Genomic DNA, 27719 nt, shown 5'->3' on the forward strand with positions numbered 1-27719 from the left:
TCAATGGAAACCGCATTTATTCTGTTGTACAGTTGTTCTCCACGCTTGTTTTCATTCATGACCTGCACGATAGCGCTTGGGAGACCTGCTTCGACTGAAGCAACAATCAAAATTAATTTGAAAAAAAATATAGGTTCGTTCTTTACATTACTGGTTGATTGTTGCTTTACGCCACGCGCAGTATTAATCCAGCTATATGGTGGCGGTGTGTAAATAATCGAGTCTGGACCAGGCAAACCAGAGATCAATAGCATGAGCCTGGACCTACGCAGTCGGGATATGGTATGTGTCAAGCAAGTCAGCGACCCTGACCAGCCGATCCCGTTAGTCGCGTCTTACGAGAAGTATGGGTTTAGATCTTATTGGATCTTCACGGGTCCAGTATTGTATTAAATACCACAAAACAGTGAATGTGGAAGGAAGATAACGTCTCCAGATGTAACAGACGCCTTCTTGAGACTGCAGCACTCTCAGAGTAACAACTATGAAGACACTAGACTAACGCTTAATTTGGATAGAACCTGGGGAAACGTAGACTTGCTTCACTTGTGACTTTAATATTTAGCAAGAGCTGGGAGTGGTGTTGGGGTGAACAAAGCAGAGACTACGTAGACACTGAAAATGTGTGTTGACTGAAGAGAGGGCGAGCTGGCTAAGACGCCAGGCTAGTGATCCAGCGAGGTTGAGCTGTCAGGATCGAGCCCACCTGTGACCGGGTGTAAGAACCTTGGAGTCAACTTTGTGTGCAGACTCTTTCCGTGTTGTCACAACCCCTAGTGTGCAGTACACAACCCTGTGCACTTAAAAGAACCCACGAATCCGTTGGTATATAACCAGATGGTGGCCACATGAATACTGTGACTATGTGTCCCAGTCCACTCAGCTGTTAATGGATAAATCGTTAGGATGAGAAAACCACAATAGCTCGGTGCGCCTCGTACTTGCAAGAGTTGTATACTCCCCAGGGAGTTGAGACTGATAATACGATGTGCTGTTGAGATTGACATCCAGTGGTCCAAGGAAACAATACTGGCGCCTTGAGCATGCTCTCTCGCGCGGATATGTGCGCTATATAAATATCTTATATCCTATGTATTGAAGGCACTGACACGGTGGGGTGTGCTGAATTTTACAGACAACATGCACAATGTACATGACCCCCAACTCCTAAAATCCATGTACAAAAGTAAGTGATTCCCAACATGCCATGTATACAAATAAATATCTAATTGGATGGTATCCCCGTGTAATTAGAAATGTGCCCTTATAACAAGAGAGGTAATCTGCATGTATGCAGCATGTGTGCACGTGACTGGCACATCCATGCATGCATGATATCACACATTGAAGTTTTGGTCACATGACATAGGTAACATATGTAAAATATCACATTCATGATTTTGTTATATTACATATAAGATAGGTATAGGAAATACACATTCTTGATTTTGTCAAATGACACCTGTAACATATGTATAAAATTACACATTCATGATCTGTAACTTCATAGATGTAAAATGTTTGTTCTATCAGACATTCATGATTTTGTTGCACGAAATTTGTCGGATATGTATATGTAAAACTACACATATGTGCTTTTACGTATGAAAACTATGTAAATATTTCACATTCATGATTTTGTTATGTGACGTGTATAATATTACACATTCGTGATCTTGCAACATAACAAATGTGAAATATCTAAAATATCACACATTCATGATTTTGTTATATGATACACATAATATTACACATAATAATATTTTGCAATATAACAAATGTAAAATATGTATGAAATTGCACATTCAGCTGTTTATTAAATGACATGTGCAAAATGTCTGAAATATCACACTTTCATGATTTTGTAGTGCATTATATGTAAAATAGGTAGAGTATAACACATTCTGTATGTTATGCGATATGCTTAGCATTAGAACGCAATATTATGGTTTATAACATGTGTGAAATAAGTATGATAATCTAATGATGTCTAATACAAGGCAAGTTTAACATAGGTTACTCTTCATACTGTGCGACAATAGAATTATTTCTAGTCATGTTCAAGGGTGGATAATTCCATTTAGTATTGCTGACCGGGTGACCGGGTGTAAAAACCTTGGAGTCAACTTTGTGTGCAGACTCTTTCAGTGTTGTCACAACCCCTAGTGTACAGTACACAACCCTGTGCACTTAAAAGAACCCACGAATCCGTTGGTATATGACCAGATGGTGGCCACATGAACACGTAAATACACCTAGTTGCGGGTACAACAACGTGCAGCAAACTTGGACAAAGTGCTGTGACTATGTGTCCCAGTCCACCCAGCTGTGAATGGGTACCTCGTTAGGATGAGAGAGACACACTAAACTCGGTGCGCCTAGTGGCAGCAAGAGTTGTATACTCCCCAGGGAGTTGAGATTGAAAAACGATGTGCTGTTGAGATTGACATCCAGTGAAAAATACTAGCGCCTTGAGCATGCACTAGTGCGTGGATATGTGCGCTATATAAATATCCTATCTATCTATCTATCTCTGACAACAGGGCAGATTTCAAAGGAAGGATATATATAATAAGTGAGTGGGTAAGTGAGAACAGTTGTCAAGAATATACTGTTTTAGTTTTATTATTTTTACTTATTATTCTTTTTTCCTTTAGTCTTAATTAGTATTTGGTCGTATCCGAAATTTCATTTACAGTAGTAGTCAAACCTGAAACAACTGGCTAGATCGGTTATATCAGATGTGTGGAATTTCACTGTCAAAAACCGTGACTAACTCCTCTCTGCCACTATCGTCACTTGAGGGCACTTTATTGATCCACGCATGTTTCGTTTTAATATGATGAAATCAGTTTTAGTAGGACTCGTAGCCTGGTTCAGTGGGTATGTTGGGTTGGCTTCCCCAACCATGGAAACCAGCCTTGACCCGGCCTTGTATTCAGTGTGAACTATTTGTCACGCAGATATCCCATTAACATATTTTTCACACTAACTCCATTCCTTTATGCGACAGAGTTCCTCTAGTTACCCATCCCGAATAATATTTACGAATTAATCTATACTAAAATTATTAACAAAACATAACACAACAATCTGTAGAGAACTCACAAAAATAACTCCCCCTCCTCCCCCCCCTACCGAATCGGGTCGAATCACAACGCTGAAGAAATAATTTTCGCTTTGTACGAATACTTTCCTAATCTGACAATACGGGATCTTAATAATGTTGACTCGTGGTGTCGTGACGTAATGGTCCGGTTACCTCCCATTGCTCTATATTTAGAAACAGAAATTCGCACATTAGACTGCGCATGCAGGTTTCTATCAACTACGTTGTACTGACACCCACCTGAACTGCTAAAACGAGATGGGATATTCGACCTGGATTATTCTATGTTCCAGTATCATGCAGTCATGTTTATCAATGTGTCCGGAAAATGTGGACAGAGTAGCTAAATGTGGAAATTCAGGAACGATCAAGTACCATTGCCAGTACGACGCTGACTCTGATACGACAACGACACTCTGTGCGCCTGAGGTGAATTGCAGTGCAGGTAGTATACAACCTCAGCGTACCTATGTACGTTTCTTAATTACTGTCACATTCGGCCTCAAAACGTTCTCACCTGGGAAAACATGAGGATCCACCATCATATATTACTCACTGTAAAAAATAAAGGAACAGATCTGTCATCATCATTTGATCTGTGGCCCCCCCTACTTTCGTTTGTGTTTAATTTGACAAGCGTTCCTGGCGCAACAGGAAACGCGCCCCACTTTGAATATGTCCTCAGAAAAAGCATCTTTTGTGCACACGTCTGCGGGACCAGCCATATGTTGAACAATACTTAATGCGTCAAGTCCTTACAATTATGCCAAGATAATAATGAATGCTAAGAGTTGACACGGAGCGTGTTATCTGCGAATCATTGCAACTGGTCCTATGAGGGATGGCGCTAACGCTTTTGTAGTAAAAGTAGGATCAGCGAAATAGGATCAGAGATGTTTCTTAGTTCAAACACAGATGTTCGTTTTATGTGGAGTGTGGAAAATCTGCAGCGCCCAGAAAACGCCAACAAACCCAAACAACAACAACAACAACAAACAATTCGGCAAGAAAATTGGAAAGCAATAATGTATGTATGGTTCGTGGGTCATAATTTTGTGAAATCACCTTAAATAACATGCCCTGTGAACATGTAACCAGCCCTGCATTAAAAATAGGAAACTGAGGTAAGGTGTTAAAATCAAAGAATTTCTTATAGTGAGGTAAACGTAAACATATGCAAAAGCAAATTTTACAAAGCATGACTTGGTGGTCCCTGTTGATTCATTGAGTGACACTGCCATGTGAATGCGACAAACAGAATGGTCATTATCTTTGGCAAAAATGACCTCTACATGTTCTTCATGCAGTTAGCACAGGGGATTTGTAACTCTCCTCGTGAAAAGTAAACATGTGCAACAGCAAATGTGACAAAAACGACTTGGTGACTGAAAGCATTCTTTAGACCAATCACGTTTAGTGTTAGATAAATGGGTAGGCCGATCCGTGGAAGTTATGGTTTCATTGATCATGAACTAAACATACAGACGTCGTCTTGCTACCACAACTGTAAACTATTTTCAAAATATCACCCATAGACAGTGACATGGTAAACTATACAGCCATGGAAATAGCGGGCCGTCGGGTAGATGCTATTTCAGACACTGCTTATGAATGGTGTTGACTGGAGATGGCTATAGATAGAGACCATGGAGATCGATGGTCCCAAATGATGATCACATGCTATTGTCAATACTGCCCCCCCCCCCCCCCCCCCCAACACACACATTTACACACACACACACACACACACACACACACACACACACACACACACACACACACACACACACACACACACACACACACACACACACACACACACACACACACACACACACACAAAAGCATGGGCGGATCCAAAGAGGGCGATCTAAACCCCATCCCCCACCCCCCATTGGAGATGATTTTCATTTACGTTGTTGACTGGAGATGGCTATAGATAGAGACCATGGAGATCAATGATCCTAAATGATGATCACATGCTATTGTCAATACTGCCCCCCCGCCCCCCCCCCCCCCCCACACACACACATTTACACACACACACACACACACACACACACACACACACACACACACACACACAAGCATGGGCGGATCCAAAGAGGGCGATCTAAACCCCATCCCCCACCCCCAATTGGAGATGATTTTCATTTACGTTGGCAGAGCCAAGGAGTGTAGACACACACGAAAACACACACACACACACACACACACACACACACGAAAACACACACACACGAAAACACACACACACACGACCTGCCTATCTCTCTCTATGTCTCTCAGTGTATCAGTCCTAATAATGAGGATCACATCGTGTTATCAATATGATAACGAGCATTAAGTCCCTAAAACGAGCACATGCTATTTTCAATTGCAGGAACATTTGCTTCTCTCAATTCAATGGAGAAGCTCGTGGCATGCACGCCATGCTCTCCAGAGATGTACCAGCCCAGTGCCAAACTCTCCACAGCCTTCACCCAGCCCAACTGTGACTACAGAAAAACTCCATGTGAAGAAGGTGAGCTGCTATGTGCAGATGACTCCCCTTCACAGAACTTCATGTGTACCTGTGATGAAAATCAAGGATGGAGACCTAATCCTACTGAAGGATGTGGCTGTTTTGTCAAGGTCTTCAGCCCCTGTGTATGCCAGCACCACCAATGTCGACCTAGTGAAACATTAACATCAAGTAAGTGTCGTGCAAATATGAGTTACTTCTTGGTTGTTTTAAATAGTGTTTAACATCGAGGTACATGTGAAACATGCTGTTCACTTTAGGCAGGTGAGTTTGTTAAAATAGCCTCTTTCCACCCAGCTGATAATGGGTAACCCTTGAATAAAGGCATGTGACTATAACCTTCTAGCCTTTAACAGGTAGCTGGGGTTATGGGATATCTGGAGTAATAATAATCAGATTCTGATTTAAGTACGCGAGCAACCACTTGGTTTTTGGAGACTTTTTTTTTTTTTTTTATTTTTTTTTTATTGGTTCATGTGATTACACATAGTACAAAACACAGGTACATATGGATGGATGATATACAGAAATCATATCAACATTTTGGTAATAGACATATACAGGTTGATATAGGTGATTGGTAGGTATATAGGAAGATTAAAATTTATCCAAGTACTGGGAAAAGAGGGCCCCATTTATGACTGAAATGATCTATTTTATTAGTTTTTTGGCATATATGTTTCTCAACAAAGAATATTTCTTTTAGGGTTTTTGTAAATGAAGTCATATCAGGATGTATATTCTTAATACTACATATGTAAATGTGTCTTTTGGCTGCAAGGGTGATGTGGTTTAGTAATGTATTTCGGTTTAGAGTACCAAACCAAACCATATGTTTTGTAAAGTGAAATGGATGAGGGAATGAATTGTTGAGCCAAATTTGTAATTTTCTCCAAAATGTTTGGGTCACTTGGCATTCCCAATACACATGACAGACAGTCTCATTTATATCCTTGCAGAAACAGCATGTACTACTATCAACTTTCTTCATTTTAAGCAATTCTCTTTTAGTATAAATAGCACCTTGTAGAAATCTATATTGAAAATCTATGAGTTTTGTGTCTTGCAAATCTTTTCTGTATCCTGTGAATATTTTTTCCCAGTCAAAGTCTGTTTTTGGGAAAAACCGCTGCCACTTTTTACAAACATTTTGGTATATATCATTGGAAATAAGTTTATCATAAAAAGTTCTGCATCCTTTAGATGTTTTTATGAGACAAGTCTGGCAATGGTTAATATTTAAATCCCAGACTGGTATTGAATGACATTGATTTAGAGTATTTTTCCAAGAATCTGGAAATGTGTGTAGTAAATATCTATAATCTAAAAAAGTACCTTGGATATCATATACTTCTTTTAAAGATTCCAATGACAATAGTCCATTTTCGTCACAAATATCCCTAATATTAATAACCCCTTTATCTGCCCAATTCTTTATATAGTTTAATGAATTTTTGAAATTGTGATTAAACCATAATGGTTGTGATAGAATTTCATTGATGTTATTTGGGTCAATATAATGTTTTTGGTGAAATAGTTGCCATGCTTTCAGTGCATCCTGCCAAAAAGGGTTTTCAATCTTAATGTAGGCCTCAGAATTTGCTCCTAAATTAAATATGTCTTTGAAAGGTATGTTGCATGGATTTTCCTTATCACCTTTTCCGAAGTATCGTCGCAACGTGGATAATTTCAAAGCGTCTATAAATGTTTTAATATCGATCATTCTCAAACCTCCTTCTTTATAGTTATTTTTTATTATATTCCTCTTTATTTTGTCATTCTTGTCATTCCAAACAAATTTAAAAAGCATTTTTCAATAGAAGTAATAAAATCTGCTGGTGGGTTGGGCAGGGAATTGAAAATATGAACCAATTTGGAGATTGCTAGAGTTTTTATTACTGTTATTTTACCAATAAGTGTTAAATTTCTCTTTCTCCAAGATGCTAGGAGTCTATTAATTTCTTCAAGTCTTTTCCTAGTGTTGATTACCCATAGATCTTCAAGATCTGGTGTAAATTTGATACCTAGTACATCAAATTCACCAACTACCCATTCAACTTTTAGATCATGACATATCATATCAGTAGATTTAGCTTTTGATCCAATCCATATTGCTTTTGATTTATCCACATTAATTTTCAAACCTGACATCTTGTAAAAAGTATTAACTGTGTCTATTGCAGAGTACAAACTCTCTTCAGTTCCATTCAGAAATAGTTCAGTATCATCGGCATATTGATTCAGTTTATATTCATTATCATAAATAACTATACCTTTGATATTTTCATTATGTCTTATCATGCAACCAAGAATCTCAGCTACAAAGAGGAAAAGATATGGGGATAAAGGGTCTCCTTGTCTACAGCCCCTTTCATTTGAAAAAAACTCAGATAAGTTACCATGCTGGATGACACAAGATGTTGTTTCGTAAGTTAGTGTATTTATCCATCCTATCAGTTTGGGGCCAAATTTGAATTTATGGAGGACTAGATTGATAAAATCTTTTGAAACAGAATCAAAAGCTTTTTCAAAATCAATAAGGATTAGCAAACCAGGGATGTTCTGTTTCTTTGTTTCGAACATAATATCATATAATAATCTTGTATTTTCACTAATTGTCCTCCCTGGTATGAAACCAGTTTGGTTAGAATGAATGAGTTCGTCTAGGGTCGTTTTTAATCTGTGTGCTATACAGGAGCTGATAATTTTGTAAATAGCATTCAGTAAAGTGATCGGTCTCCAGTTTTTAAGTAATGTTCTATCTTTATTGGTTTTTGGAATACAGGTAATAACACCTCTTTTCCAATTCACAGACATTTCATTCTTGGCTAATACATCTCTAATGAATCTATAGATCCATGTTTTTAATTCTTTCCAAAAAAATTTAAAGAAATCAATAGGAAAACCATTCTCTGGACTTTTATTATTCTTCATTCTGTGCACAGTATTACTAATTTCATCTAAACTGATTTCTCTTTCAAGATAGTCCCTCTGTGTTTGGTTTAAGATTGGAGTATTAATATCCTTCAAACAATTTTCATCCTCATATTGTTTGTGAGAGGCATACAGATTTTTGTAAAATAATTTTAGTTCATTCAGTATTGACTTGCTGTCAGTAATTTCACTATTATCATTAGTTACTAACTTGTTGATTGATCTTTGGGTGAACGTTCTATTTTCCAGGTGACAGAAATATTTTGAAGGTTTTTCACCTTCTTCATACCAAAGAAGTCGGTTTCGAATTTGTATTCCTTTCATTTCCTCATTTTTAATTTCTTCCATTTCTTTCTTATATTTTGATAGTTCACTCAAAAGTTCTTCATCTATGTTTTGAAAGTTTTTTCTTATAGTATCTTCAACCTGTTTTATTTTAAGTTCTAACTGTTCTGTATTTTTTGCTTTTGTTTTCTTCAAGTAGGATGAGAAAGATATAGTCTTTCCTCGAATTTTCATTAGTAACGTTTCCAGAAATAAGGAGTTAGAAATAGTAAGTATAATATTTTCGGTGTTATTAAGATCATCCAATTTTTCTGTTGCATATTCCTGAACTGTGTCGTTCAAAATAGATCTGACTAAGTTTCCATATTCAGGATTTAACAGCAATGAAGTGTTAAACTTCCAATATCCATGTCCTCGTTCCTGGCCTAAAGTGTTGGAAAAGGTTAATGTAATTGTTGAGTGATCACTTTTATAGCCTGGCAAAATATCTGAGTCTAGAGTTATGTCAAATATATCCTCTGATACAATAAAGAAATCCAGTCTGGCTTGTTGTCTTGGATTTTTTTCCCACCAGGTGTATTTTCTGCATTTATCATTCATATTCCTCCAAACATCAACAAGATTATAAGATTCAATAAATTCTAAAACAGTATTTCTTGATTTAGGGTTGTTTACATGTTTATAATTCTCAAGATCAATTGTTGGATCAATCACCAAATTCCAGTCTCCAACTATTATCAGAGAATCATTCTCAAGATTTAGAATATTTTTAAATAGATTAGTGTAAAAATTACTGTCATCGATATTTGGACCATAGAGATTCGTTAGTGTTAGTCTTTTATCCTCTATTGTTACATCAGCTATTATATAATTTCCATTTTCATCTATTAAGGTCTTATGTATTTTAAGATCAACATCATTATTAAAGAGAATGGCCACTCCTCTGGAATTAGATTTAAAAGGTGCAATTATGGATTGTAAACCCCATTCATTTCTCATGATATTGCAAGTAGATGCATCAATATGAATATCTTGCAGACATATGATTGAGTGTAGTTTTTTCCGGTGTATGTTCATTAATTCTTTTCTTTTAAATTTGTCTGCAAGTCCTCTACAATTAGCTGAGATAACTTTGATTTTCTTAACATTATCCATTGTAGTCAATGGTTACGAGAACTATCAATATACCTAAAATTAAACTGTCTGACACAGTGGTATCCTTGCCAACTGAATGGAGGTAGAAGCGCTCATAACATGCTTGTGGGAGAGCTTGTACAGTAAATATTTGTGTTGTGATATCACGAGAACCTTTTTTTCCTGATAAATAGAAAACATGTATTAAAAGAAATAGAGGGTAACTAAAACGAAATAGCGGGCGAACCATGTTCTTGGTCTTCGAAGTCAAGCCGCATGAATGATAGTCCAAATGTGTGCAATGTGAACTAGAGCTAGATGTCCAACTGACGTAATATATATACATTGATGCCGGGACCTGCCTCTAATAGTATTGAAAGAGGAATACTTATCCAGAAACATCCTTATACTGAGTGGAGAAAAAGCGTAGAACGTCATAGATAACATCATACGAAATTCGTCTAACTGTGCTAACACATCCATCAGAGTAACGTAACAACATCCGGTAGCCCCGGGGTGAATGAAGCCGCTATAAATAGATTACCACGTGTATTTGTTTACAAACATTAGAAGCAAAGCAAGGATGGAAACGTTTTGGTGAGAATGGCTCCCAGAAAGCTTCTCGTTGCCAGATCGTCGAATTGTTCGGCACATTTGGGTTGTATAGTCATCGTGCCCAACTTCAACAGTAGTCTTAGATGTATATAAAGTAAATTACGTCGTTTGAATACTTATTTATCCCTTTACCGGAGTGGTGCACATGTTTACATATCCGTGCAAACAGAACACAAAGATTAGAAAGTTTCGTACAGTCCAATTGTTCTCCAGTTATCTTGTGGGTTCTTCCTGACCTGCAAGGAGATGTCGATTCCTTTTTCAAGAATCCGTGTCTGTACTTTATGGGTTTTTCTCAGTTCAAAGGCTTTATTTGCAAGGCGACCACGGTGTTTTTTCAGAGAGACAGGGAGATCAGTTCGGATCGTGACCTTCTTTTCCTTCAGAATTCCCCAGTTCTTGCCTGCAGCACTGTAGACATTCTGTCTATCTATTGCCCTGACGAATTTCACTACGATTGGCTTCGGCATTGAAGCCCTGAAGTTTTGAGGATCCGTGCTTTTTCTGGGTAGTCTGTGCACATTGTCGAACATCATCTCCTTGGCATGCTGTATCCCTAGTAGACTGAAGATTTCTTTTGCGGCTGTTTCAGGATCTTTTTCGTCGGGTATGCCATAGATTAGCAAATTGTTTTTCCTGGAGTAAAGTTCAAGAGTGAGAAACTTTTTGTCATATTCTGTTTTCATCGCCGACATATCATCTTTTAGCTGATTTATTTCCAAAATGTTCGCCTCAATTTGTTCAGCATTGTAGTGAACAGTGGCAAGTATGTCGGACGTTTTCGTGTGTAAATCCTTTATCTCAGTATTCATTGATTCCATTCTACTTACTATTTCCTTAGTTTGTACTTGTAGAGCTTCAGCAATAAAGCTTTTTAAGTCGTCCCGGTCTACCTTGTCCGAGTCGAGAACAATGGCGGCTGGCGTGGTTGACAAGCTAGATGTGCTTGTTGTTTTCTCGGTGATCATACTGGATCTTGTCTGAGCCCCATCATCTAGAATTGTGTGCGACGGCTTACCGGGCGCATCTGTATCTTGTTTTGCTCTGTTGTTTCTTTTCATGTTGGACATTTTTAACTTAAAGCCGGCTTTTCGAAGAGCAAATGGTTAACGTGTTGTCATGTGGTGACTGTAGGTGGCGCTCTGTTTTTGGAGACTTTGTGACGTAGAAAATGACATATTATTATTATCTTTTTTTGTTATTGTTATTAATATATCAGTTAAATCGTGCTTGGCAGATCAATGCACCAAGTGCTTTATTTGCAATAACGCTATCTTTGCCAGTGGAAGCACGGATGGCAAATGGTCTGAGGCGGTGGAATTCGTTGCACAGAATTACGCCACTTAGACAGGCCTTAACAATATTTGATTGTGGGTTCGAATGCCAGTTCGATGATGTATCTAGGTTTGTCAGCGCTGAGATGGTGACAGTTATTTCCCTTCCATATCATGCTAACAGGTCGTGATCGAAATGTACTACTCTCTTCAAATCCAGCACTCAAACCTGCTGATTCTTGGGAGAGTACATACTCGTTTGGTTTGTGTCTCATACAGGATTCGAACCGATGCTCTCAGAGTAAATTAACAAAAGCAGGCGGCCTAACTCACAACGCCACAGAGGTTTGAACTATAGATGGACATTGGAAACTGGTAGCGTAGATAGTCACCTGCTTGTACCTGCGATAAGCGCAAATTGGCATGTTGTCCATGACCGCGAGTGAGTGAGTTGAGTTTTACGCCGCACTCAGCAATATTCCAGCCATATGGCGGCGGTCTGTAAATAATCGAGTCCGGACCAGATAATACAGTGACCAACAACATGAGCATCGATCTGCGCAATTGGGAACCGATGGCATGTGTCAACCAATTCAGCGAGGATGACCATCCGATCCCGTTAGTCGACTCTTACGACAAGCATAGTCGCCTATTCTACCCCGGGACCTTCACGGTCCTGTGACTGACCTATGTAAATACACTTTAGGAAGGTGTCAGTTGCATCAAGCGTTGTATTGGGAAATAATGTCAAATGAGGTACGAAATTAGTCTCTGTGGCTCTGAAAACAGTGATAACGGGGTCATAGTTTTGAAAGTTAAGTAAGGTTGGGTATTGCCAAAATGTTCATATTGTGATAGACTGATTCATATGTGTTGGCGTTTTGCAGTGTGTATTGCAAGAAAAATACTGTTTCTCCCTTTCTTTTGAAACCATGTCCGCTATCAGGACTCAGACGTGATTGTCCAAGGTCAGTTGAAAATGTTTCCAAATGGAAGACTTTGAAGTTTGGAACTTGAGAAACATCATCTGCAGCGGCGTCCGTCATTTGGGTTTGTTTATTCCTTCAACGAGTGCCGAAAGTCTGCACAACAAATATTGGCGCTTTAGGTCCGTGTCGGCCACACTTTTCACACATTTAAAAGACACGGAGGTGAAAATGTGAAAGATAAACTTGAAGGAAGGTGTTTGTAGCGGTATACAAATTAGGGGTGAGACGATATGCACTCACAAGGGTACGCGACGTATTGCAATACAATACGCATGTTCGGTTCGGTCCGTTTCCGCTCGCTATATGGCACATGATCATAATACAAAATGATTAGATTTCTAGACAATTTCGAAAAGAATTAAAAATGTTCATAACATGGGAAAAACCGACAGGGAAAACCGACAATACCGAATGTTTGGATTGCAGTACGGTATACCAAACCGATGGCAAAATACGGCTCAACTGATAACGCGGTATACCTTTCACTCCGAGTGAGTTAATATTTAACGTCACATCGGCAATATCTCAGCCATATCGTGACAAGAACATTTAATACTGAAATGAAATATATGTCTGTTATAAAACCTGTCAACAAAGGACAGTAAAACAAGTAGAATATCACAGAGTAGAATATAAGACTAGTAACTATACATAAAACAATTTATCTATAGAGGACAATGCAATATACAAATGGGCCATAGATTGCTAACAACTGAAGGTAGATCACCATACTAGGGACCATGGGGACTTACAGTACCTTTGTTACCTGCATGGAGCCTAGCTGGATTTACATCATCCCCTCAGCTGTCAGCAATTCGGGAAATCTAACCATTCAGTAAAAGAACACGTATTCTACGATTAAAAACATGGAAATACTTTACTTTGAATGTTTGTGGACCTACGTACCCTTTCACTCTGAGCAAATATCATCAAGTAGTATATATTTTGCTCTGAGGTTAATACCAGAAGTGTACATCAATGTAAAAGGAATGTTATTTACGTCAGGCAGCATATTAATATTTTATACATACATCCAACCAGAAAGTTTCGTCATCGCTTAATTCTTGGATGTAATTTATACATCGGGAAATAATTAAGTAGTAAATAAACTCCCAGACACAAGAAAGCATGCGTTATTAAGTGGTGGTAGGTTAAAACGAGTGACTGGGTGAGTGAGTATGGCTTTATGTCGCTTTTAGCAATATTCCAACAATATCACTGCTTGAACACTAGAAACGGGCTTCACGCATGTGAGGAATCGAACCTTTACGAGCGGACACTACCAGCTTTGTACTTTGGATTCGTTGTGATGAAGGTTTTCATAACTTTTGCAATTTTTTTTTATAAATCAATGTCCCAATTTTTCCTTTCGTTTACCCGTCAATATATTTTCAAATGACACAGAATTTGTTAAAATTTCTTATGAGTCAAAGTTTGCTTTGTGTGCACGACAGAAACCGAAATGGATGTCACTGTTTCATGAAAAATCTTTAACTGGTTTTTGATTTCAGATTTCGTTTTTTTCAGGTTTTTACATGAAATATTCACCTTTTACCGTTACAGATTTCACTTGTGTACCATTCAGTAAACCAGTTTTGTAAGTATCTTTTCTCGCTGGACATTCTCACCATTTTCGTGGACTACCGGCTGTTATTTACGCATGATTCGATTTAAACATTACATGAAATTGATATAAATGCTATGCTTTGCAACGTTTCAAACATTTAATGAGATAAAATTACAATGCATTCAATGTGTGTATTTATTTAGCATGGCATGAGAGCTAGATCGCTTGTACATCTAACCTACCTTTTACACTGACAAAAAGTATTTTAAATGAATATTTCACCAGCGTTTCCTTTCTATCACCTTCATGTACTTAAGTTTGAATTCTTGTAGTGATCCAATCGTGAATATATAATAATTCAATACCCTCACACCAGTCATGGCTGCCGTATGGTGTATAATATCATTATTATTTATGCATTATTATTTTATGAATATACCCCTGTCTCCATCAGGAACAGCCCAACAAGTGGACCTTCAGGTGCTACAATATCAGCTATCATCTTGGGGGTGCTCTTGTGTATTGCTATCCTGATCATTATAACTTTGGTCATACTACGTAAGTGGCCTTGCTGTAAATCGTAGAATTACATTCCGTGAATTTGTACTTGCGATGTACAGATGTGAAGATGTACAGATGTATTTTGTTCATTGTAATTGCTCTTGAGATCAGTTAGTTTATTATTTCAACATGTATTTGTATTCTCAATATTCTTTTCTTCAGCAACTCAGGCATGTATCAGGCCGCTAACGGGACCGGGTGGTCAAGCTCGCTGACTTTGTTGACTCATATCATCGTATCCCAATTGTGAAATTATGCTTGTAGTAAGAGACACCCACATTACGCTATCGCACGTCACTCTGTTTTGAAAGTGTGCTTCTCGTAAGAAGCCAATAACGGGACTATCTAGTCTGACACGCTGACACATGCCATCGTATTCCAATTGCAAAGAACGATGTTCATGATGTTGACCACAATTATCTGGTCCAAAACTATTATTTACAAACGGCTGCCATATAGCTAGAATGTCCCTGAGTGCCTCGTTGAACGCAATGAGGATAGGATGATATGTGTCAACCAGGGCCTAGATTTTCGAAGCTCTCTTAGTGCTAAGATACTAGTAGTCGTAAGTAAATGTTGACGTATGGCACTTACGACTGTTATAGCGCTAACAGAGCTTCGAAAATTTAGCCCAAGTCAGCAAGTCTGACCACCCTATTCCTGTTGGTTACCTTTTACAAGCTTGATGAGTTGCTGAAGATCAATCCTAACCCGGATCTTATATTGTAATGGACACAATATATAATGTGTGGGATAATTCTTTATATTGTCTTGTCTAAAGCCAGTGGTGTTCCAATGCAGGATATCGGAACTCGCATAACGTTTCAGTGACAAGAGGAGAGACCAACTCAATGATCAGTTCACCTGGGCCAGAAGGTAAAGACTTTTACTGTACATCCATTGTCATTGTGAGATATGAGGTGTGGTGTGTTCCGTTTTAACACTTTATTGCTTGTTAGTTGTTCAATTTCACACTGACCGATATTCCAGCCAGGCGACAGTCTATAAATATTTGAGCCAAGACCAGACAACCCTGTGATCAACAGCATCAGCATCGATCTATACGCAGTTGGGATATAATGACATTTGGCAGCCAGCCTGACCAGCCCATCATCCCATTAGTCTTATAGACAAACATAGTCAACATTTATCGAAAGCATGGGTTGTTGAAGACCAGTTCTAACTTGAGCCCTTGTTTGAAAAACTGAACTTTATCAAATTAGAGGTCAAGATTCAGAAAGGTTAATTGTACAAATGTCCTCCGGCCTATATACAAGAGAGTATATACATATCCTAATGTTACACACAGGACGCAACATGTTCTTAAACATTTTATTTCTTTTAACTAGTTCATATTTAATATCTAGTGAAATATTTTATATGTGAGATTCGTTCTTATCAAATGATCATTAATATATTTCTTTCGAAGGTCACTGTAACGTGGACACATGAACACAGCGTGACAAAGAGACACCCGTAAATGTATCAAAAACTGCACTTTATCAGGTTACAGGTATTATATCATACATCTGCCCAAGCATGACATTCGTTTATGGTATTACTCAAACATAGCTCTAGGGTTCTATATATTCTGACACATGACATCGATGTATTTGTGTCTAAATAATTCCTTCCAACTTCGGTAGTTAATAGTTAAATCTGTCAATTAACTCCCTTGCTTTGGAAGGATGCGCTTCTCAACTGATGCTTATGTGTCTGTTTACATCCAATTCAATGTACAGACGACCCGTGAAGAGTTAGATTTGGTTTTCAGGAACCCATGGATGTCGTAAGACCTATGGTGAACACTTGTATTCCAGTTGGTTAGATCGATGCTCATGATGTTGATCTCTGGATTGATTTTCTGGTCCAGACTATATTATTTACCCACCGTGGCCATATAGTTGGAATAATAGGATTTCCGTCTTAAACAAACCAATATATTTTTCAAGTTGATTCTGATCGTTGCTTCAGTCGAAGCAGGTCCATCCAGCGCTGTGGTGCAGTTCATGAATGAAAACAAGCGGGGAGAACAACTGTTCAACAGAATAAAGACGGTATTCATTGAATCTGTTGATCCGAAGAGCCTTCTACTACGGATAGACTTCGGGGACTTCAGTGATGTAAGTGCTTGTAGGAAAATAATGTCATTACTTTTCGGTTGACTAGATATAACATTTTGCTCATGAGTGTGTCCACGACTCCAAATGTCGTCTCATCTTATAGCTAGTTGTACACTCGTCTGTGAAAGAGATTTTTAATGTTTCTAAGAAAGATATTTCTAAAATGTAATGTTTCGAATAACTTATAGCTGGACAGTTGTAGACAGTTGAGAGGCTCCTAGTTCGTGGAAGGAGACATGTTATATACAGCTGTAACATGTAAAGTCAACGAAACAGACCCCAGTCCCGATAGCGTTCCGAAGCAAATTGCATATGGCATAAAATGCGAAAACATGCTTAACAGTATATAAAAGGATCACCGTAAATCTGTGACGACAAAAGGCTTTTCTTTAAAAATATGAAGGCATATAAGGATTAATATTGTAAGACTGGGTAAATTGAGTGAGTGAGTGAGTTTGGTTTTACGCCGCTTTTAGCAATATTCCAGCAATATCACGGCGGGGGACACCAGAAAATGGGGCTCACACATTGTACCCATGTGGGGAATCGAACCCGGGTTTTCGGCGTGACGAGCGAACGCTTTAACCACTAGGCTACCCCACCGCACCAAGACTGGGTAAAAGTGTTAACGAAAATTATGAAGTTAGGAAATGCGCGGTACACAGGTAAACGTAAGTTCGCGAATGAAAAACTCTTCGAATAAAACGCATTTCGACCGATTTTGTTTTTAGGAAAAACTGAATGAGTATATCGAGAAAAACACCCGAGAAGACGGCGCCGCTCAGCTCCTGCGGACAGTGAAGAGACAATTCCCCGATAACTGGGTCGAGAGGCTAACGATAGCTCTAAAGCATGAAAGCATTGGCCTTTCACACGTTGCTGAAGAAATGGAAAACATCAGAAACAGATTGTCTAGTATGTGAATATTGCATCTTTGAAAACGTATTGGTTTTTTTAACACTGTATATAAGGTGCTTTACATATGCCTATAAAATGCGTACAACTACACATATGATGCTTACTTCTTCCGGTCTAAGTAAACTTATCCTCTGTACTTTTAGTTACACTCCACTACAGAGTCTAACAAAACCTTATGGGAGGTCGCGTCAGGTAACCTTTTAGATTGACTAATCAGAAAACAGTTTACCAAATCGCGAAAGTGCATATTCACCCATACCTGAACGTTTTTTCTCGAAAAGGTTCGTACCAGAAAGATTCTGAATGCAATTTAGCCTACGCTCGCTTCCGGGTGAAGCACACGGCTTACGTACAACCATGACGACGGTGAGTAAACAGTCGTTGAAAATAGTGTTTTTGGCAATATTCAAGGATGTTATCTTGCGGAAATATTAACTAATGGTAACCATGTCAACGGAACCCCCAAAGCATATATACTGCAGGTCAAATATCTGTGTTATGTGCGGATTCTTGTTTTTGAAGGGATCGGTGTCGTTGTCGGTGTCGGTGTCGGTGTCGGTGTCGGTGTCCGTGATCAGAATATTTTGAAAGTCCCTTCGATCCCTAAGTAGTAGCCTTTGTCTGATTGATTAAATCTGTTTAACCGTCTCGGGCTTGATTGGACGGTCATTAGGCGCTGAAAGGTTACCTGACGCGACCTTCCACTAGGTTTTGTTAGACTCAGTGGTAGAGTGTAACGAAATACACTGAGACTAAGTTTACTTAGACAGTTACATCTTCGTATAGGATATTTACATCTTCGTATAGAATACATACATGTACATATGAGATGTTTAGCCTTTTGCATGAGATATTTACATCTTCGTATAGGATATTTACATCTTCGTAAAGAATACATACATGTACATATGAGATGTTTAGCCTTTTGCATGAGATATTTACATCTTCGTATAGGGTATTTACATCTTCGTATAGAATACATACATGTACGTATGAGATGTTTAGCCTTTTGCATCAGATATGTACATCTTCGTATAGGATATTTACATCTTCGTATAGAATACATACATGTACGTATGAGATGTTTAGCCTTTTGCATGAGATATTTACATCTTCGTATAGGATATTTACATCTTCGTATAGAATACATACATGTACATATGAGATGTTTAGCCTTTTGCATGAGATATTTACATCTTCGTATAGGATATTTACATCTTCGTATAGAATACATACATATACATATGAGATGTTTAGCCTTTTGCATGAGATATTTACATCTTCGTATAGGATATTTACATCTTCGTATAGAATACATACATGTACATATGAGCTGTTTAGCCTTTTGCATGAGATATTTACATCTTCGTATAGGGTATTTACATCTTCGTATAGAATACATACATGTACATATGAGATGTTTAGCCTTTTGCATCAGATATGTACATCTTCGTATAGGATATTTACATCTTCGTATAGAATACATACATGTACGTATGAGATGTTTAGCCCTTTGCATAAGATATGTACATCTTCGTGTAGGGTATTTACATCTTCGTATAGAATACATACATGTACGTATGAGATGTTTAGCCTTTTGCATAAGATATGTACACCTTCGTATAGGGTATTTACATCTTCGTATAGAATACATACATGTACGTATGAGATGTTTAGCCTTTTGCATAAGATATGTACATCTTCGTATAGGATATTTACATCTTCGTATAGAATACATACATGTACGTATGAGATGTTTAGCCTTTTGCATAAGATATGTACACCTTCGTATAGGGTATTTACATCTTCGTATAGAATACATACATGTACGTATGAGATGTTTAGCCTTTTGCATAAGATATGTACACCTTCGTATAGGGTATTTACATCTTCGTATAGAATACATACATGTACGTATGAGATGTTTAGCCTTTTGCATAAGATATTTACACCTTCGTACAGGATATTTACACCTTCGTATAGAATACATACATGTACGTATGAGATGTTTAGCCTTTTGCATAAGATATGTACACCTTCGTATAGGGTATTTACATCTTCGTATAGAATACATACATGTACGTATGAGATGTTTAGCCTTTTGCATAAGATATTTACACCTTCGTATAGGATATTTACACCTTCGTATAGAATACATACATGTACGTATGAGATGTTTAGCCTTTTGCATAAGATATGTACATCTTCGTGTAGGGTATTTACATCTTCGTATAGAATACATACATGTACGTATGAGATGTTTAGCCTTTTGCATAAGATATTTACACCTTCGTATAGAATACGTATCTACATATCCTACTTATCCTACGTGCCTACGTATAAAATACATCTACGTTTAAGATACTTACGTCTTCGAATAAGATTGTAACATCTACGTAACTGATACACCTTCGTATAAGATAAGTACAGTTACGTGTACGATATCTGCGTAGTCACTTCTAAGGTATTCGTATGCTATAGTTACATCCACATAGAAGATACTAATAATTAATTATATACCGGTATTCGGAAATGATGCTTATATTTGCGTGAATGATACGTTCGTCGACGTTTACGATACTAATATCCACATAGATAGTGTGCTTTCAGTTACATTGATGATACATACATCTACATATAAAATGCTTAGATGATGATGTACTTCTCATACAAGATTAGAGTATGATGTAATTCCATGTACGTAGATGATATTTTCTCCGACCAAGCACAAATGCGCGTCCATACACACTCGTAATTTGCCTTGAGCTTTTTCTGTTCAAGCCCATGTATTTATGATATTTAAAGTGACTACCTTATCCTAACTCCAGGGGCTTTGTGCCATCAAAGGTTCTTAATATATCATGCTTATCGGAAACGTCGACTAAACTGGATATCGGGTGGTCAAAATGTCCGTTTAGTAGGGTGGATATTGGAATGGGTGATCACAGAGGGAATAGTTTTTCTGCAGTGTCCCACACCAGGGTCCAGCTCCACAAAGCATTCATAGCGCTACGACATTCATAAACCTATGATGAACTATAGAGTTACGACTTGTAACGTTACGAACCATTTGTGGATCAGTATAGATGTAAGAAGTGTGTTATCCAGTTTACTGTCATCCTTCGTTGTTTTTATTTTCATTATATATTTCTCTCTTTATTTGAGAATTTCTTCTGAATAGGACAGCCCCAATTTTCTCACTTTCTGTGGATTAGTTTAAATATGCCATTAAATCATTGTTAAATCAAAATAAATTTGAAGACAATATGTCTCTCTGGTATCTGCAGATTAGTTTTTTGTATTATTGTATTGTATTCCGTTTATTAATTTCGGACAGTATGTCCCCTATGGAGTGGTTCTAATTCCTTATGAAGAACGTTATCATATTACAGGGTGGCTGTTGACTAAATGTTGCAAACACTCTTTATTTTACTAGTCCAAAACACTACCGATACACTGTCAGTTAAACAAAAAAAAAATGCCACAAAAATTGTGACATGCAATGATTTGATATTTGGAAAGTATTTACAAGAAAATTCAAGTAATCTCTCCAGCGTCACGAACATGTTATTAGCCAACTTACGTTCATTCTGATATCAGGCATTCAAATAGGTAGAACTGTGCTTAATCAGGTGTCATAGTGCTCAACACGTGTTTTGATTCTTTCGCAGGTGAAACAGTCGAATTGCGAAAGAGCGGAGAAAGGGTAAATATTGTTTGTTTGCTTCTTATTTTCAATCAATTCTGACTTGAAAAAGGAATTTTTTATCACAAATTATTTCATGGTGCAAATATCAACTTTAGAAAGTATTCGGTCGTTCTGTGCTGTTGGACTTCATTAACAAGGCACCTTTTTATCAAAACGTTTACACGGGCGGAGGCTGTTTTATGGAAATTTGCGTTTGGTCGACACATATCAGAGCATCATTACACATCGTCTCAAATGAAATTGAATTATCGTAGTCAGTGTAATAAAAACTATGTCAAACGAACTTAAACTCTTTGACGTAACTTCTGTCGCACAAATTATACCTACGAGTGGTAGACATCCGTCATGTTTATTTACGGTGGTAAAAGGACCCGACGATGCACCATTATAAAACTTTAGCCTGCTGCCTGTTGGCTGAAAAAGCAAACATAACCAAGGGTGGAATTAGTTTAGTGGTTGCCACACGTCTTAACCACGCTGGGGCGGTGGGGTAGCCCATTGATTGAAGCGTTCACCCGTCACGTGGAAGGTCTGGGTTCGATTCCCCTCATGGGTACTCTGTGCGAAGCGCTTTTCTAATGTCCCTTGCCGTGATATTGCTGGAATATTAGCGTAAAACTAAACTCACTCACTTAAGCACGCGGAATGCAATGGCCTTTGTATAATGTACGTTGTGCATACAAAATTTGTATCTACAGTATACGTTATCGTAGAAATCTTTTGGCATCCATAGATTATTTTAGTGTGTTTAAGTTAATATTGAAAATCACAAATGCAGTATTTCGGCTATATAGTGTCTCAGTTTATCGTTCTTTTCAGACATCAATGGGTAACATGCATATTATTATTGTTATAATTAATGCTGAAAAAAAACAAAACAATATATGTATATTATTATTACTGAAAGTAACAACGTTCACGTATGTCTTCCTAATAGTGACGAAGGAGATATACTTTGAGTGAGGGGGTACTTTTGTCACTAAATGTGGTAAAATCAAGTCAAACTATCATGGTTGTTATGTTTTGACTTCAGGTCTCAGCTGCTGAGAATCAAACATCTGAGGAACGTCCTCTGCTGGAACTTGCCTCCCCGGGACAGAAAGGCAAAGCAGTGAACGTCTAGCCTCTCAAGGAGGGGGGTGGGGTGAGGTGGGTGATCCTGGATTTTGGAGACGGGAGAGGGGAGGAGGGTGCGCCTGAACATAGATAATGAGTTAATACTGATCGTTGAGTTTCCCTTGCATGTGACGGATGCCGTTGGTTAAATTGAGTATTATCAAAGTGAATTTTAATCTATCCTTTTGTACACATACAGTTAATTTGTATTATTTTATTATGTTTTCCCGAGTATTAGCGTCGACTGAAGATGCATGTTTACCCATCATCATCCATTGGGTTTGAATTGATTGATTTTGTCTAGACACGACTTTTTGAATCCTTTACACTACTTTTTGCTATGAAAGGAAAGGGAGAAGAAACGAAAGATAAGATGAAGGCGAAATGCTGTAATATAAAATGAAATCATTTTATTTTGACACAACAGTCTATACGTTTTAGATAATGCATAGGACTTGACATAAGCCTGAGTTTCAGACTTTCAGATCACTATTTACGATTTTGTACCGAGCACAAATACAAGCTTAGTGATCTCAGATATGGTTCATACAGGTGTGTATTTAAAGCGGCGTTTTCTTTGTTCTTTGACGCCACAGTATCTTGTAAATGATCGAGTCCGAACCAGACTATCAAGTGATTGACATCATGCGAAAGTAGGATACGATGACAATGATTATGACGAGTTCTAAACCCGATCTTCACGGTTGCCTGAATAATGGTTAGACCAAAGGTTTCGGATGAATCTACACTTTTGTGCATCTTACATACAGATGGGGAAAACACCCAAATTATATGACACTTTTGTCCATCTTACATACAGATGGGGAAAACACCCAAGCTGTATCACAGGACCTATATCTAATCATAGTTTTTACGTCACGTGCGTCTTCACGAAAAATATTTTAGCCAAAGTGCTAAAAAAAAACTTTTCACCAACACAAAAGCCAACAATAAAGAAACTGAGAATAACGATTTTATGGATATCAACTTCTTTATTTTGAGAACACAACGTTTCGGAGTTAATGCTTACTCCTTCATCACGTGAATGAGAATGAGGTTCAGAGCTATATTTATATGTACATGTTGATAAATTAATCTTATATGTCTGTGTACATTCTATCTATATAATTCAATAGTGTTTACACAATAGTGTGCCAGTATATAGTCAACTTGTGTGTGTACTTCATCCCTTATCTACTTGTGTTTGTACATCATCCCCTTATCTACTTGTGTTTGTACATCATCATCCCTAATCCCCAATCATGTAAATCATGTGCATCATGTGTAATGTAAATACCATTGGCTTCCATCCTTAATCCCCAATCATGTTATGTTAACATAATCCTATCATGTGTAATGTAATTACCATCATTGTTATCATAACTGTCGGCTTCTCATCAGTGCTTGTTTATACTGGCTTCCAGCTTTCGTTAATTCATTCCACTTGTTACTTTGTTATTGTTTACCTGTACATATAAATATAGCTCTGAACCCCATTCTCATTCACCTGATGAGACGTTGTGTTCCCATAACAAAGAAGTTGATATCCATAAAATCTTCATTCTAACATGCCCTTTAAAGACTTAATAAAGAAACTGAATGGTGTAATTTGATTAAACATAGGTACTGAAATAAAACTACAATTAAGATAACATAACGTGTCAAAAAGATTCACACGGGTAACTCGATCGACGCATAATCCTGTTTGGGGGTTTGGGGGTGTATGGTGTGTATGGCGTATTCATCCATAAAGACTTGACTTGTTAAAGAGGGGCGGTTATGAAAATGAGGTCGTGTATGGCTGCTCAACATTTCCTCATGGTATCCTTGTCCAGTCATGTGCCTCTCACTCTGACATGCTGTTGTTTGCAGTCATACGACACTCGACCTCATACCATATCTCATATCTTCGCCAAATGGACTGTCTTCCAGGATGTTCTTTTGAACATATGCCATGTTCTTCTGTCGCCATGCACACATCATTCCGTCAATACCAAACAGCAAAACCGACTCTCGTCTGAGAAATAGACCTTCCCTCAAGAACCAGGTTCTACCGAAGCTGGTCATGGCACCATTGTAATCTTCAGCTATGTTTGCACGTGTCAACAAAGGTCGTCGGGCAGGTCACCTGGCCTTACACGCTGCTGTTTTCAGTTGATTTCTAACAGTTTTATGAAAAGGTGGCCTATGTGGAAGGCATTGCTGTTTTAAAATTAGACTTGTTGAAAAGGGAAATCGGCGGAAAGGTCTAAGGAGCAGTGCGTCTTGTCTAGCTGGTCTGCATTACGAGGCAGATCCTTTACGTCATCTTGTTTGTTTTATATTTCCTCACTAACAGACTAATCGGAGAGGGGTTGTGACCTAATTGTGTGGACGTTGTTATCGTGGACAACCTTGCATCAACCATACCAGTTGAGGGGGTCCCACGAAGTGGTATAAAACAATAAGGATGTGTTTTAGTTCAGTTTTCTAACAAGAGTGAATAATAATTGAAACTGTATTTTCTTGACACGAGGGGTAAAAAGTGTGTAATATGCTCCACACGTGTTACCTGCAGCACGTGCGTCTTGGTTTGTAATGTTTGAGACACGTAATAGGTTTTTTTTTTCATGTTTTCATAGTGTTGCCATGAGGCAATTTTCTAGATATTGAGAGAAAAAAAGTGTGAGGTGTTGCAATACTTTTCCCACGTGTATAGTATCAATATACACACAAGCAACATATGAAAACAATGAAACGATTGTTTTCGTTTAAAGGGATCTTATGATGTTGATAATGAATATCAAAATATCCTTCCTTCGTTAATAACAACATTATGATACAAACCAGTCTTTGCACAATATGCTGGTATTTCCTTAATCGACGCCTCGTCTGTCTGTCCGTCCGCCCGTCCGTAATCATTTTGTTTCCGGAGCTCAGAAACCGTTCAGTATATTTAGACCAGACTTGACAGATATAATTATCTCAACCTATAGTTGTGCCTTTTGCTACTTACAGAGTTTGGGCATTTTTGTTTGTTTTGTTTTTACATGGAACAGTTTGGTGTTAGTCTAATGATGAGTGGGCTTCGTTTCCGAAGCAGAACTAAAAAAACGTTCAATATGCTTCTGCAATACTTGGTAGATATATCAGTCAGAACCATAAGTGGTGCCTTTTGCCATTTACAGGATTTTGTGATTTATTATTAGTCTCAAAATGGAGGGATGGGCTTGGTTTCCGGAGAAAACCATTTCATGTCTTTCAACAGATCTTGGCAGATATTGGAGACAGATCTTGAATTGGTGCCTTTTGCTGTTTACAGATTCATATTTTTCATGACTTCCATGGAAACGATTCAAACTTAATCTAAGAAAACATGAAGTAGCTGTCAGATGATTTGTCCTTTCAAATATGTTTTTGAGGGGATATGTCATCCTCTGATGACTCTTATGTTCTCGTTACACCATACATATTGTGCTAAGATGCTCTTGTCATTTATACTATCGATGTGGATGCTATCTATGAAGTTCCACCAGACTTTCATAAGGTCTTTGTAATATGCATTTCGTATCCTACCAGGCATTTGTAATCTTAGTTTTTACAAGTAATTTCAAAAGCATTATAATGCCCAGAGCGAGATATCTTTATGAAGAATCACGGGTACCACTTTCACGTTGATTTTGATGCTCGTCGTAACAATGCTATTTTTTGTGCATGCATTATTTTCAGTATTTTGGGGCATTTTATACCTCCTCATCATGGCATCATATTCCAACCGGGATATGATGACATATGTCAACCAAGTCGTTGAGTCTGACCACCCGATCCTGTTTGTCGCCTCTGACGACAAGCATGGGTTTCTGAAGATCATTTCTAACACGGATCCTCACGGGTAATATTTCCCGGAAGTCTGTTGAAGCAATACTGTTGTGCGTGTATGTTTTGCTTAAATGTGCCTTTTCAGAAATTTCATCATGTTTGATAAACTGTTGTCTATATTGGAACAGTGTGAATGTCGCCATCTAATTATATAACCTCAGGGTTTTAATGGTCAAATATGTTCTGTCTGCTGCAAATCGAACGTGCTGTATAGATAGTTACTTTGCGGTCATGTGTTCATTGATTAACATGAATTGATGTGTTTAAACATACGTATCTTTGCATGTGTGAAAGTGGTTATGTGGATCTCATTTTTACCAATCGTAATGTTGCGCTCTTCCGAGTCATTGATGAAAATCGCTTTATTAATCGTATTTTAGTATGTGGAATGTTGCACTGTTGTTTATCTTCTCAACCACCAAGTATGAATTGTGCCTTGAGCTTTAATGGTTTAATAAAATTCCATAATGAGGCAGCTGCATGTGTTATGGTTAAAATTGTACCGTGAAAAATGTAAGAAATGCCCTTGTGAACTGGCAAAACAGAAGAAAGACATGTCGTGCATGTTCAAATTGTATTATTATGCAACGAGATCAAGGTATACAAAGTCACAAGTCAATATAACAATGCTGGTTACAAACAATTCAAGAGAGACAAAATCTAAGTCAGTGGGTCGCAAAAATATAATATATCAAACTCACCAAAGTCTCAGTACGAGAGGTAATCAACTATGCAGAATGTCAACACAGCGATCGGTTTGACAGCAGATAATGTAGGTCAGGCGTTGACGGGTTTTGATGATCAGGCGTTGGCTGTAACTCCAGCAAATATGAATGAGTGTCCCCCTCCACACGGCAACCAGCCTTTTAATATATTCTAAGTCATTTCCCGAAAGTTCGGGCACAAACGAACATCGTCAACACTGTAGAATGCCCTAGAATAAGTCTCTCATGGAAGTAAACACATCGAAAACTAGGAGAAGAGAAATTCCGGAAAACCAGAA

At 37.9% G+C, this 27719-nt stretch overlaps 1 protein-coding gene across 3 annotated transcripts; it reads left to right on the forward strand.

Annotated features, from left to right (window-relative positions):
• Positions 1-3277: 3277 nt before the first annotated feature.
• LOC137298252 (uncharacterized) lies at positions 3278-27193 on the forward strand. Of its 3 annotated transcripts, none has more exons than XM_067830426.1 (9): positions 3278-3554; positions 5493-5804; positions 14428-14461; positions 14886-14989; positions 15794-15868; positions 16967-17115; positions 17847-18030; positions 21705-21739; positions 22776-24510. In XM_067830426.1, exons 1-9 carry the CDS (start codon positions 3368-3370, stop codon positions 22863-22865), a joined length of 1170 nt encoding a protein of 389 aa, XP_067686527.1. In that variant the 5' UTR covers positions 3278-3367; the 3' UTR covers positions 22866-24510. The 3 variants fall into 3 exon arrangements, with proteins under 3 accessions (XP_067686527.1, XP_067686528.1, XP_067686529.1); XM_067830427.1 differs by having other exon boundaries at positions 3300-3554; positions 15821-15868; positions 22776-27193; XM_067830428.1 differs by having other exon boundaries at positions 3476-3538; positions 22776-23204.
• The last annotated feature ends 526 nt before the right edge of the window (positions 27194-27719 follow it).

This window comes from Haliotis asinina, chromosome 10 (assembly GCF_037392515.1).
Source record: "Haliotis asinina isolate JCU_RB_2024 chromosome 10, JCU_Hal_asi_v2, whole genome shotgun sequence".
NCBI classification, from domain to species: Eukaryota; Metazoa; Mollusca; class Gastropoda; order Lepetellida; family Haliotidae; genus Haliotis; species Haliotis asinina.

What these genes read in the sequence shown, in the direction of transcription:
- LOC137298252 (XM_067830426.1), top strand. Translation starts at nt 3,368, where the DNA reads ATGGGATATTCGACCTGGATTATTCTATGTTCCAGTATCATGCAGTCA. An exon ending in TAGTGAAACATTAACATCAA is followed by an intron (nt 5,805 to 14,427) that starts GTAAGTGTCGTG and finishes TTACCGTTACAG; the next exon opens with ATTTCACTTGTGTACCATTC. An exon ending in TGCGAAAGAGCGGAGAAAGG is followed by an intron (nt 21,740 to 22,775) that starts GTAAATATTGTT and finishes TTTTGACTTCAG; the next exon opens with GTCTCAGCTGCTGAGAATCA.